Source organism: Acomys russatus, chromosome 13 (assembly GCF_903995435.1).
Source record: "Acomys russatus chromosome 13, mAcoRus1.1, whole genome shotgun sequence".
NCBI classification, from domain to species: domain Eukaryota; kingdom Metazoa; phylum Chordata; class Mammalia; order Rodentia; family Muridae; genus Acomys; species Acomys russatus.
In genome coordinates, this window is record NC_067149.1 from 27,411,368 (window position 1) to 27,426,046 (window position 14,679).

General features: G+C 44.4%; 1 protein-coding gene across 12 annotated transcripts in view; it reads right to left on the bottom strand.

Moving 5' to 3' along the window:
* Foxp1 (forkhead box P1) overlaps positions 1-14,679 on the bottom strand; it is a 602,856-nt gene that overhangs the window by 232,246 nt on the left and 355,931 nt on the right. For 10 of the 12 annotated variants that reach the window (XM_051154977.1, XM_051154979.1, XM_051154989.1 and 7 more), the window contains one exon: positions 1,218-1,411. In XM_051154977.1, the coding sequence (XP_051010934.1) occupies positions 1,218-1,400 (183 nt within the window). In that variant the 5' untranslated portion in view covers positions 1,401-1,411. Of the gene's footprint in view, positions 1-1,217; positions 1,412-10,509; positions 10,699-10,767; positions 10,791-14,679 lie in introns of those variants that run through there. The other 2 variants (XM_051154982.1, XM_051154981.1) reach the window with 2 other exon arrangements.

Genomic DNA, 14,679 nt, shown 5'->3' on the forward strand with positions numbered 1-14,679 from the left:
CTAATGGACTCATAATCTACTGTGGTATTTTAATACTGTATGTAAAATATGAACCGATTTCAATGCATGTCTGCAATTCAACTATTTGGGAGATGGCGGCAAGAGGATCTGGAGCTCATGGCTGGCTTTGGCAACATAGCAATTTCAAAGTCGGTAGCCTCAGCTACGTGAGACCCCATCTCAGAAAGAGAAAGAATTTGATTCCAATTTTAAGAACGTAGTTTGAAAGGTCTGTCCTTTTCTCTTATGGCATTTCCCAACAATTTCTCTATGGGAACGTTACAAAATTTCCCCCAAGATATTTCATTCTTTTTTTCCCTCTCAAATACCTGATTACAAATGGCACCACAACTACGCGCTAGATAAATGAATCAAGGACAAAACCTGGCATGTTATCAGTAGCAAAAACTCGTAATGTTTCCTGATCCCACAGGGTGGGAAACCAAATCCAGTCTTCAATGAAAGGCTATTTACATTTGAATTTTTACCAACACAATACCATGTCTTAGGTCACCTGCACCACCGGGAAATGTTTTTAAAAGTCACTCCCACGGACTGGCATCCACCCTGGGAGAGCAAAGAGGGACTAAGTGTGTCCCAGGACAGGGGACATGTGGAAAGAGGCTGAGATAGGAGGTCAGTTAAAACACTGAGATTTTAGCCTGTACCATCTGCTGTCAGACTCCAGGAAACATGCAAACCCATACACCCCAGTTCCTAGAAGTAGGCAGAAATCATGTCCCAAACTGATACTCTGTCTTACAGACATGGGCTGTCATTTAACCATGTCCACCTATATATTTTTTTATTTGTCTCTGTTTTCTTTACTTGACTACTTCGTTCCCTCTCATGTGGTCCTTATGCCCTTTTTCTCTTCGCTCTGGTTTTCTCTCTTCAGAAGGTTTAAAGCTTTTATTTAATTTACTTCTCAACCATTTATTTACCTACAATATCTACCATTTTCTTCCCGCGAATCATTTTAATTGAATAGCAAAAGTTTAGGTGACCCGGGAAGGAAGAGACTGGTCCATTCAACTTTATGTTTAACATTCGCTGTCAAGATGGGCACAGCACCTCCCCGGGATTTTCAAAAATTAATCTCAGCAGCAAGGCCCCCTGGACACCTAAGAACATGCTGCTTACAGGCAGGCGGATGTGCCTGCAACACGGACAGTGGCTCCACCTCCCCCCACCACCCCAGCTCCCAGGCAGGTTACCTGCTGTTGCTGCTGCTGGACGTGGGCAAGGTCGGCTGCCCCCAGCTCCACCGCCGCCGGTGCCTCCCCGTTGGATCGAGTGTCCCGAAGTGCCCCGCAGTCTAGTAAGTGGTTGCCACCGCTGGACCCGTTCTGGATGGCTGATCCGTTACTTTTTGTCTCAGACCCAGATTCTTGCATCATGACTCAAAAACCTGAGAGGATCATTTCCAGAAGTGAGGGAGGGGTGCGGGTGGGCATGGGGGTGGGGGGTAAAGGAGAGAGAGAGATGGGGAAGGGGGGGAGAGAGAGAGACAGCTGTTGAAACAGTTGCTGTTCAGAAGGAAAGGAGCTCTGCCTTAACATGCTGCTGAGCTCTGTAAGCAGTTGTCATTCCCCTCACCCCTTGCTCCTGCCTGAGTAGACCGGTCCCCTACTTTATGACTAGGGGGCTGTCACTCTCAATCAAGTGCCAGTATGGTTCCAGATATGCCATTCATTCTTTTAGGAAAAATAGACAGGTTCAGGAGATCCAAGAAGAATTTAGGATGCTATTTCCCTTGATGGGATTTGGATATTTTGCTAAAAAACAAAACACTTGAAGTCACCATACAAAGTATAAAATTTTAATATTATCAGGTTCAGATGCTCTATGGCAATGCAACACCCTCAGAGAAGAAATAGTCTCCAGCTTCAGTCTCTCAAGTGACAAGACACATCACGACAAGATCCCGTGAGGGAAATCAGGGCTAAAATCCTGCAGTCAAACACCAAAAGCATTTTAAGGATTCTAAATCCTTGGTACCACCTGGGCACTTAGAATTGGTCATTCCTGTAAGATAGGCCACTGCTGGGGCATGGGTGGGAGGCAAGAAGAACTTTTTTCATACACTGAATGTTCTCAGACTATGGCCGTTGTTTGTGAGGAAGCACATTCAGTGCTAATTTTCCTCGTGGGAGATGACTGGTCTCCAGGGTGGTATAAAGGCTGGTGTTTCATACTCTTAATTCTGGAGAGAAGTGTTGTCCTGGAAGACCACAGAAAAGGTCAGAATTTATTTAAAGTCTTAAATGAAAAGCTTGGCGTACAGCTCAATGATACAACACTTGCCTAACATGTATGAGATACTGGATTCACTCCTTAGCGCCACCAGAAAATAAGTTAGTTAAATAAAAAGAAATCTAAAGCACTAGAATGCCTACTAGAAAAAAAAAATATATAGTGGAAAATGAATAGAGAAAAACCTGTTATCTCCTTTTTTTTTTTTTTTGGTTTTTCGAGACAGGGTTTCTCTGTGTAGCCTTGGCCATCCTGGACTCACTTTGTAGACCAGGCTGGCCTCGAACTCACAGCAATCCGCCTGCCTCTGCCTCCCGAGTGCTGGGATTAAAGGTGTGCGCCACCACGCTCGGCCTGTTATCTCCTTTTATGTTTCAGAGTTTTTTGTTTTGTCTCTGCCCCCCCCCCGCACCCCCTCCCGGGCCCTTTTTGGAGATAGGGTGCTATGATAAAGTTCATGTTGGCCTTGATCACGGAATCCTTCTGCCTCAGCCCTGTGCTGGCCTTAAGGGCAAAAACAAAACCTAACACTAATTATACTACTATATTCTTCTTACTCTCTGAGCACAACAACATTAGCTCGGGGAGCCACTTTAGTTACCCAACCAGGACAAGCACCGTTACTGACCACCTGGGCCGTAATGCAGGTGAATCCTGGGTGTTGCCCAGCTTCCAATAACAATCACCAGTTCCCCTTCAGCGAGAAGAAACCTCAAGCTTGGGAGACAGCTCAATGGGTAAAGAGCACTTGCTACACAAGCCTGGGGGCCCAAGTTCAGACTCCAGGTAAGAGCTGGGCTCAGTAAACAGGACTTGGACATTCCATTAGGGACCTCTCCAGGGCTCTATGTGCCAGCTAGTCTGGCTTGTGCCACAGTGAAGAAACCCTGTCTTAAACAAGTTAGAAGGGTGAAGGCTGGCATCAGAGGGTGTCCTCTGATCTCCAAACAGTCACAGTGCCATGCATATGCCTGCACGGAAGCCCAGCCTCCAACAAGGGTAAATTGAGAGGTGGGTAGGGGAGGCCTTGTAAGCTAATTTCATGCCCACTGTGGTACAGCTAGCTGTGGTGGGCACAGGACACTCTATTCAGTGCCTGAGTTCTTACTTATTGCATGACTTCTGAAGGCTGAGGTACAGTGTCACAAGCCTAATTCACAGACTAGGACTTGGAAAGGAAAAATATTAGTCACTAATGGAAGCAGCCAGCTTCAAACATCAAAGCTGAGAAATGCTTAAATAATTAAGACTTTAATGTGACTCCCCAATGCCAGACAAAACAAAACATTTCATTCAAATTACCCGTAGGTAGCACCACCCATTTCTTTCCCACTGCACTAGAGACACAAACACTGGAGCATTCTGGTCACCCTCAGGAGGCTCTGCTTTTGTTAAGAACTAACAGAAGTCTCTGCAACTTGCCTAGAAACCAAACAGAAGGATGACCATTTAAACAACGCATCTCATCTGCCTTTAGTACATCTTCAGTCTACTGCAGCTACAAAGCAGACTTCAGGAACCCAAAGGCACGTATGTATGTATGTATGTATGTATGTATGTATGTATGTATGTATGTATATATGTGTTTATATATGTATGTGTGTACATACACACACACACACACACACACACACATTTTTTAGTTAATCCAATCCTGGAGTTAATGAAGAATGGCATTCTGTGTTAACAGGTAGGAAACAAAGTGAGATGCAACAGGTGATCTCTCTTGCCCCTTTGGATCTGACTTTCTAGTAGTTGCTATCCTGTAGAAATGGCCTACAGTTCCTTGCCTCTCACCATGGAAAGAATTTATTGAAACAGAACAGAATAGAACAAACCCCAAGAAAACAAAATGCCACCCAAAAGATACAAGACAGGCAACAAGAGACAGTAACATGAAAATATTTCTCCATCTCAAAACATCCAATGTGCTCCAGCCTAGGAGTCTTTCTTACTGCTTTACTTTGTCCATCATATACTTGCCCTTTGCTATGTTTGGGCACTTAAGAGAATAGTTTTTGGCTGGATGTAGCTCAGTGAAACAGTGGCGCCTTGCATGCATTGGGTCCTAAATCAATCTCCCATACTACAAAACAACAAAGGAATAGATAGGAGTCTCAGCAATAAAATCCACTTTACTATTAGTTCCAAAAAAAGACACCTGAATAAACCACATGTTTCCCATCTTCTTGAAAGTCTGCCTACACCAAAGAGTAGACTCACAGGGCAGGCAAATTGCCTTTATAAGTACTCCACACCTGCCCTTGGACAGGAGCACACACTGTCACACATTCCGTCCTTAGGGAGCAGACCTGTGCCAGTGCTGCCTTCACACCACATGACCTCGGGGATCTGGGGCCTGAGAACAGGTGTCTAAAAGCCTGTTCCTGCTTTAGTTCCCTTGGTTGACACCATCGCGGTAAGTGAAGTAAGAACATCTCTGCTGCAGTTTGAAGAGAGGCATCTCCTTTGCTCCGTGCAGCACCAAAAGAGACTGCTGAGGCCGTCAGTACGAGCTGAGCAGGCCTGCAGCCAAGTAACTTGACTTATGAGTTGGGTTTGTGGAGAGTGCAGGCTTTGGGACCAAAACCGTATAAAGGATTATTTTGGTCTAAGGATGTCCTTTAGCCAAGTGCTAACTGGATACATGAAGTGAGGGACTTTTCCATAAGCTACAACACCAATCAGGGACAAACAACTTCATGAAATGGCCACATAGAAAATGAGTCTGGGTCTCTAAGAGTATTCCTGACACTCTCTGAGCCACAAGTGTTTCTATCAAACATTCCCGGCTACTTCGTAAGCTTTCATATCTCCATATAAAGCCCTCTGAGACATTTCTCAAACTCCCAAGACTCTGGGAGAGAGATAACCATTCCCCCCATTTCAGAGAGCAAGCATGGGGCCGAGGGAAGCATCATCCTCTCTGCCATGGAGCTCTGCACTCTTTTCTTAGAGGGGAATTGTCCCAAGACCTTCTGCTTGCCCTCCATCCCCCCTCCCCTCCACTGTTCCTTGTGAAAGACTCACCTTGCACCATGACGAACTGAAAGCATCATGCATTGTGTAAGTGCCTATGATACCTGAATGTGAGGAACATGTCTATGGACTCTTCAGGCGCCTCTTACCAACCAACCTGTCCGTTCTTGAGAATAGGGCCAAGCCTTCCCCTACTTCTTCTCCCTTATGCCTTTTGCACACGGCCGCGACCTGATTAAAACATCTGACTACTGATACACTGCAACCCTGCGAGGCTGCCGCTGCCATGCCAGGGCTGAGTATGGCAGAGATACCAAACTCAAAGGGGACTTTAGAAAATAACAATAACTGGCTCTTGCATGATTATTTATTGTTGTTGCCAACAGAGCTATGTCGTGGAAACCTTCTGGAAAATTCATAACGGCCAGGCCAACGTATTTATAGTAAATTAAAACACAGCTTTATTATGATGATTATTTCCTTGGTTACAGTGTTGATGCTGAAAATTTAGGGAAAATAAAAGCCCTTGTTATCACGCCTGTGAAAGATTTTAAGCTAACAAAAAGTTCAGTCTTGATTCCAGGGCAGTTAATTAAGGTTGACCAAGTCAGGCAGAAGTAAATTAACTTGGCTGATCAATTATTTATATGAAGCAGAATAAATGCCCTTAAAGAACTTGGTCTGTTCACAAAGGGATGTGTAAATTAAACCAAACCGTTTTGGAGAACATGTTCCTACTGCTATGGGGAGAAGTGAAGTTAAGGGCAATGCTACTTCCAGGACACTGAGTAGAGGATCTAGGCGTTCCTACTCTATCCATGCAAAAAGGACAACCCTCTTCCTTACTGTACATCGGTGCAGAGAAGGAAGAGACTGAGACTGTGAGACACAACACAGGTTAAGAGGGAGGAGGGGAGGGAAGGAGGAAGGGAGGGAGGGAAGAACTAAGAGTGTTATGATTCCAGAAACAGTAAACTCTCTTACTTTCTCACCAGTTATGTAACATTTAGGGGTTAGCAAGGCAAAAGGAGGGGTGCACTACGTTCATTTCTGGAATGAATCCTTTTAATTACTCACGTTGCATCAAGATTTTAAATTCCTTCATGATTTTGCATCTAGCATTCAGAGGGGGGAAAAATACCAACAGACTGTCGAAAGTAAGATTTTAAAAAAAAAGTGTGTATTCCTTTCAGGGTCTCACTGAGCAAACAAACTGGTTCCTGTATAACGCACACAAGGTTTACATGGTAACAGAAGACAAACAAAGGAGTTTCAAGGAGCAAGGTGCTGCTACATGGTGGGGTGGCCTAGGACATCAAATAAGCCCCACCCTGTAACCATTCATGTGGTTGCTCTCTTGCAAAAGAGAGGCAAGGAACAGCCCAGATGAAAGTCAAGGGCCCTCAGTGGAGGCCGTAGGGGACTGGGGATGCCACAGGTCCCATCATAAGGCATGACACTCTTCCTTTGGTGACAGTGTAACAGGCAGCAGTGAGGACAGGACGGGGGCAGCAGTAGGAGTCACATTCAGGGGTTAAGAAGCAAAACAGGAAGGAGGGGCATGCCAGAGTCACCTCAACTACCCACACAATGTGGCATTCCTCTCTTCAAGCAGAGCCACACGCTGAAGACAAGGAGTGGGTAAAAAGGACAAGCCAAACAAGAGGAAGAACAGCAGCAGCTGATCCCTCCTCTTCTGAGATGACACTGACAAGCCATGAGAGAACCCTTCAGGTAGCAGTCTTTGTTCCACAGCCTGTACTGGACCCATTCCAGAAAGAGACCACCCAAGCGCAAGTGCGGTAAGCGAAGTCGGGGTACTGAAGACACTACCGTCCAATACCAAATTTTCATAATTATAACAGAAAGGCGTAAATTTTCTAATGCATGGCAGTTCAAAAAGTAATCAAGGGAATGAGCCGCGGGGCTATTTTAATGTATGCAAAGCTAGTGACCCACAGTAAATGGGAGGTACGCTACAATGAATGCAAAGTAATGCACACGTACTAAAGTCCTGGTCTGATGAGGGACGGCTAAAATTAACACCCAATTAATTTCCGAATTGACAAACAAATGAAACCCATAAATCTACTTTCTCATTAATTTTCTTGTGGTATAATTTAAAGCAGTAATATGAGGGTAAAAACTGAGCATTATCCATCATAAATATCAAAAGATAGCATGGTAACACCGTAAATTATGCATATTACCTGTTGTTAAAAATGATTTATGTATTATCAACTTTATCATGCACTGTAGAGGTCTCCATCTATCTTGTCAAAATCTGGAATTTCGGTAAAAGCTCAGAGGAAATGCAACTGTCAAATATGTGCTCAAAACAAAAACAAAACAAATGTGACCTCTTACTGAGGCACATGGGAAGAAAGGGCAAAGCCAGATCACCATAGTTCCCCATGAACAGAGGTGGGTATTGTAGAAGTGACCTTCCAGCACTCTATGGTCAAGGAGAATTGGCTCAGGGGGAAAAAAAAAAAAGAACAAAAGAAAGAACAGATATAGGCTAACTAAAACCAGTTTGTGTTCCTCGATTAACTCAGAGTTTACATTTGTTAGTTAAATGAAGGGAGAGATACTCTGACAAAAATGTTTCTGTTTTGGGCTAGGAAGACAGCTCAGTTAGTCAACTGCCTGCATTATAAGCAGGGTCCGAGATCAGTCTCCAGAGTCCACAATGAAGCCTGGCATGTCTGCACACACTTGTAATCCCAGTGCTAGGGAGGACACAGGCAGTTCCCTGGGGTGTAGCCAACAGGCTCAGTCAGGCTAGCTAGGCAAGCGCTCTAGGCCACTGGGAGCCGCTGGCCTAAAATTAGATGGGACAGTGTACCTCATGAGTTGTCCTCTGGCCTCCAACACTGGGACACACAGAAGCACATGCGCGCGCGCGCACACACACACACACACACACACACACAAACACACAAACACACATGTACACGCACACCTACCAACCTCCATTTGTTTAAAACACCCATCTTTTATCACATTCTCTGTCTTTAAGTACTCCTTTCACATAATAGAAATTTGGTAGCTAACTGTTATAGTTTTGACTATGTGATTAAATGGCTAAAAAGCCCATGCCTAGCCTCTTGATCAGATAGAAGTGACATCAATTCTAGCCACCAAGTTTATGCACTTACTTTTTAAATGGTATGTTTTCTGTAAGTCTTTGGAAGGGGTAATTTGTGGTTGAAAAGTCAGATTATCATTAAATCACTGTCTTTGCCCCCCCCCCCGTTTCTTTTTTTGTCGTGATTATTAAATGTATCAAATATATGGCTTTTTGTAAGATAAGTATTGTCACTAAGACATATTTTCAACCTTTAGATGTTTGAGACAAGGTCTTATTAAGTAGTCCAGCTGGCCTCAAACTCACCATTTTCCTGCCTCATTCCCACAAAGGCTAGAATGAGAGGTATGCATCACCACACCCCACATAGTCACACTATATTTCAAGTCAAGATAATCACCTGGGGAGGGGGCTTAAGTCTATCTCACAGTTGTGAGCATTGAATACACATAAGGGCGACTCAAGTAGACTGGAAATGGTAGAGAACAGGATGTTTAACTTCCTTGTAACCCGTGACGTAGAACCAGGTTGGCAGAATAGTTGACAGTAAAATAATGCTCTAACAAAAGCCAAGGTTCCTCTTCCCCAGCTGGTTTCCAGTGTGAAAACAAGGGACTTCACATGACCAAGGAGAAAGGATTTCTGACTCCCCATACCCTGCCAGCAGTACACTTGAGAACTTTTAGTACACAAGCTTTCAGGACACTGGTCTTGATAAGTCACTGATGAGCCTGGGCCGAAAGCTCCCATCCCTACCCCACCCTCTACATATGCCTCTGAAAACTGCTATATCTAGCTAAGAGTTTGAGGTTGTTGGACTCCGATCGCTCCAACCCCCTCTCTGTCGGTGGGCTAGAAGTGAGGTACTGCAATCATAGCAACAGTAGACAGAATATCCATGGGAAAGGCCCCCACTGGGCAACCTACTAGAAATGAGTGGAGAGTACAGGCCCACTCCCTGGCACACTGACCCGCCCTTGTTCACATCATTAAATGACAGCGAAAGGGAATGTTGGCAATCTAGGGTAGGCTGTTTGCTTTGCCACAAGGAAGCCGCCGAAGGTCAGGCATGAAGGGGCCAGGTGCTCCAGAGAGCACAGTTAAAACACATTTCCACCCTAGAAAATAGGTTTTAAGTTTGAGGACTCACAAGGCCTGCTGAACTTTAATCATTAGAGGCTCTGAATAGCTAAGCCCTCTCATAAAAGGCCCAGCAGAGAAAAGCAAGCAACAACTAGAGAAGGCTATCTTCCCCATCTCCATATTTCATATAATTTAATGTACACAGGGCCAGGTTTATATCGTCCACTAATGAGCGGCATGTTCGACGACACACTTCATGTGTCTGCCTCCTTGCCTGTAGCCCCTAGCCGCTCAGGTGATCAGGGTGAACAATATGCTCACAGCAACATGGCAGCACAATGAATGAAGGCCATCAGGGCTCTGTTGCTTGCATTTCTCTGTTGTGTGAAAGGAACAATTATTTAATTTTATCCTTCAAAAACTCTAATAAGCACTTGTATATATCTTGCTCCTGGAAGTTGCTCTTGGACAGATTAGTTTCTCTGAGATAAAAGACACCATTTTGCCATTGAAGGTCAGAAGCAACCCTGCTCCACACCCCTAACACCCTGCTCCCCCCACCCCCAGCCTCCACCCTCGCTCTAGCCACTGCATTCTAACTCAGGCAAATACAGTGAAGTTCAGTTCAGTATTAGAAGGAAAATTCAGAAACGGTAACAGATCATCATTAAAAAACAAGACCCAACAACAAAGAGGTGAGAGCTGAGTTTTCTCTGCTGTCTACAAAACACCAAAACACAACCGTCTCATCTAAAGAAGTTCCCGTTGTCAAAGGGACAAGAGTCACAAAATAAGAGACGCCAAAGCTTGATTTAGTGAACTAGATATGGTGCGAGGCACAAACCCAGCTTAAAACAGAATAGAGAAGAGCGACAAGTTAGAGAAAAATATCGATCATTTAAACATGTAAAATACACATTAAAGGTGCAGTTCCTTTAGAGTTATGCCACAGTAAGACCCTTTCAGATTATAACAAGGCTAACCTCCCACACACACTTCTCAGACTTAACAGAGAACACACTTCAAGCCCTGATCAAACCAATCCCGCATGATAGTACGTGAGACAGAGAGACAGACGGAATGAAGTCCAAAGGCTGTACCTTCTGAGGGCTCCCTTCGTTCATAGTCCAGGCCTTTCCGCCCTACACTTTCTAAGTCCTTGTTTGTTCCACAAAGAATTTCCTAGCCATCTGATGCTCTATGACTGAGCTGGTGGCCTTTCAGGAGATCTCGCCCCTCTCCGAAGAAAGCAAACAACTGCATAGATATCATTACACTAAGGAAATCTCTTAGAAAAGCCAAACAAGTCGCTAATCTCCCCAGCCCCTTCATCCAAGCAAGAGATAAGAAAAGCAAACCTAGGGCGCTTTCAACCGCATTCCAGGGACAGGCTCCCCTTTTCTTTCTTTATCGAAATTCTAGCATTTAAGTCTTGGATGTGTGTATTTGTGTGCGGTGTATTTTTTTTTTCCTTCTTCTTTTTAAACAGACCTTACAGGATAAACTGCTGCTTCCACCCGCAAACAAAGCAATATTTGTTTAATAACGATTGCTGCCATGGGTACAGTAAACAGGGGGCCCAGCATTTGTGTTTATGAACAAACACATCATCTTACCAGAGCAATTTAACATTAACCAGGTGGAATAATCAACAGATTTCATAGGTGACACCAGGGGCAGGGTAAAGTAAACAGAACTGGGGAGGAGAAAGGGGTAGCTTCCCTAGAATCAAGGTCGTGGTGAGGAGGTAAATGCATTACAGGGTAGAGAGCTGGGAAGAGGGCAAGCCACACACGCCTTCATTCTTCTGACATTTAGAGAGGCAGGAAGGTTGAAGTTACAGGGATCAGCTGCTGACCACCAGGAAATCCAACTGGTTGGAGCCTCGGCTTGCCTGTTTGCACAATGCCATGTTTGTGGATAAACAACAATTTGCTGTTACCAACTGCCATCACTCATCATAGAAGGCAGGGTGAAGCAAGCTGAATCTGCTTAACTCCTTCCTGGAGACATTACCACTAGAGCTTTTTATAAAAAAGAAAAAGAAAATATACAATGACACACACCTCCTCCAAAGAAAAACAGCAGATCACCCCAAATGAGGCAGACCAACCTTGGGCAACTCCCTTTTATTCCATGGCTTGCAGATAAAAAACCAAAAAAATTCCAACACAGGCTTCAGTGTAAAGTACCCAGGGCTGGATCTGGACTGGCCTTTGAGAAAGCCTATGATGGTTTTATGCTTCAGTAACTCTGCATTCATTTCCTGGGCTCATCTTCTTTTATCAGTGAAATACATGAGTCAAACATAGATCCCAATTCTCAGTGTTTCTTCCAGTAGGGAAACCTACAGGCTTCCTTGCTCTACATAAAAGCCTCTGTAAACCTACTGGGCCAACAAACACATAGGTAGAAGCCTCAAGGACTCTGTAAAACCCAAACTGTGCCACAGGAAGGCAGTGTCCTTAAAATAAATAAAAGATACATATAGTCAGCTGATGATACCTTACAGAGCTCAGGAGTTCCTTGTAAGATTAGCATTGGGGACTGGGGGTGGTGGCGGTGGATGACACTGTGTCTTTGCAAAGGCCAGAGTGAATTAATTCACCATGTCCATTAAGAAGAAATATTTAATCTTCGAAGACTGACTTCACATGTAAACTGCCATACATAGCAAGCTGACTTAGAGTTAGAAAGAGCATTATCACACCCTATCAGAAATGCTATATTTAGGGATTCAATCTACAGGGAAAGCACTAGCTCAAACTTCTTTTACAGACAGCATAATATCATTAAACTACTTAATTTTGGTGCATGTGAAGAAGGTCTCTCTGTTACTTAACACTTAATAAGCAAAAAGTACTGAAAAGCAGTTTAGTAGTGTGTCTAACATCTTACATTTACAATTGGTTAATTAATTTTTTAAAAATCTGCATTCTGCTAGTAGCAAAATAACAGTCTGCTGGTCATCCAAAGCAAAATCTGAAAGTGAGGGGGAAATTTTTTTAGAGACATACCCCAGGACTCTGACAATAGCATTATTCATCATGACATTATTTGCCTTTTGGTCTCTGTCTCAAATGGTAATAAAAAACGTTGCCGGCTCCCCTACGCCGACACCGCCAACCTTCCTTCCACAGCAACTTCTCAGCCTTCGCTGGCTCTTGCTTCAATTATCTACTCTCTGTTCTGCACACAGAAAGGTACAAAGCATCTGCAGTGTTTTCTCTCGTGTTTTTGTTTTGTTTTGTGCTGGGGTTTGTTTCCACTGTCCTCTGTTCATAGCCTTCTTTCCCCACATCAACACAGGCAAGAAGGCCTCAGCACTCCCTGCTCAGGGAAGAACTGCCCACTGGGCATTCAGGGCCTACTAATACCAAAATTTGGAGCTCAAGGACTAGTTAGCACCCTGCGATGTGTCCTGTGTGCCCGGGAGAAGGTGGTCAGGCCAGGAGCTGTTCTACTGCCCTAGAGAAGGCAAGCCCAGCTTGCTCAATGCCAGGATGATGCAAGCACACCACGAGGACGACGGAGGTTCTTCCGCCAGTGCCTGGGAACAGACCGTTCCCACATTCCAGGCTCTCTACCCCATAGATGTGGTCAGCATGACAAGAAAGTAAGTGAGAGCAAAGTGCCTGACCTGATGTGCCAGTAAGAGCTGGAGGACAAAGCTGCACCCAGCCTCCCCTGCCTTCTGCCTTCTGGCAACAGTGACTGGTTACCATCTGCCCTTGAACTCTTTCCCCAATCTCCCCGCCCCTCCCTCTCCCTTCTGCCTCTCCTCCTCCCCCCTCCCCCTTTCTCTCTCCTCCCCTGTCCCTCCCTCCTTTCCTTCCTCTTCCTCTCCTCCCTCCCCACCTCTCTCCCTCTCCCCCCTCCCCTCATTGAAGCTGTGTTGAAGTAGCAGGTATCAATAAAGCAGGACAAACACAGCTTGCAATTCCAAATGGCAACCTAAAGCATTGTCACCAAGATCCTTTGATAAAAGGCCAATAATTGAACCCTGACTTTTTTTTTTTTTTTTAAGGCAAAGGTGAAGCAGGCATGTAGTCACTAGCTGAAGGAGGCGAAGATGACTACAGGGAAGACAAAGACCTGGCATCCAGACTCTTCTCCTCATACGCTGCCACACCCGCCCAGAACCACTATGAGGTTTACTATCAAAGGCTCAGCTTATTTATTTTATATCTATGGACCCCAGGTTCATAAGTGTTAATATTAAAATGAATAACATACTGATTAAGAAGTCGTTATACCAGCTCGTCATTCAGCTTTCCAAAAATAGTTCCAAGACACAAAGAGGACTTGAGATTGGAAAGTCTGGTTGGTTCTCACAAATTCTCTCTGGGATGAGAAATCTGAGACTCTTTGAGAATTACAAATGTGTCATCTGAGGGGACCCTGGGGCCAGCTCCCCAAGCCTAATTTCTCCCCCTCTTCCTCCTCCTTCTCTGTCATTTCCATCCACACCTACTCTCTGCTATTTTTATAAAATGGCTCACATTTGAAAAACAAATGTGTCTTCAGGGGAAACTTTGTGTCACTTCTTCAAAGGGAAAGACAACATGGAACCCGCCATAGAAGAGCTTGGCATAGGTGTAACAAAGCCAAGCAAGGAGACCCCAGTCAGCCCAGACCCACTGTCCTCGGAGGCTGAGTGAAGACCACAGCCTTTCTTTGTTCAATAATGAGCTGATACTCAGTAAAGACACATTAAACATACAACTGCCAGATGTTCTCCTTGGCTTTATCAGAAGGATTTAAAGCTATTTGAAACTGGGGTGGCAAGATGGCTTGGGAAATAACTGCAGTTACCACCAAACCTGGACACTGACATTCCACTCCTAGGTTGAAAAGAACTGACCATCACAAGCTGTACTCAGGCATGAACTGTGAATGCCCACATACAGGCACACTAACTCATACGAATTGTTTGCAAACATTATATATTGGTGGTGGTGTCTTGGTCTCTGTAAAAATTGTATGTATGTATGCATGCATGCATGCATCTATGTATGTATCAAATATATATTTGAAGATAGGATTGATTCAGTATCAAACCACAATTGTGAAAACTTATGAATCATTCATGACCCACCTAAAATTCTGCTTGAACTCATCAGTGAACAATGCAGACTTATATGTTGGGGAACATAGTGGAACCAGAGGAGACACAGGGAACTTTATGAGGATCCAGAATGAATGTGTGACTCAGGAGCTTTCTAGAAACGCCACTTGAGGCACTCATTAAGGACCTACTGAGTGCACTT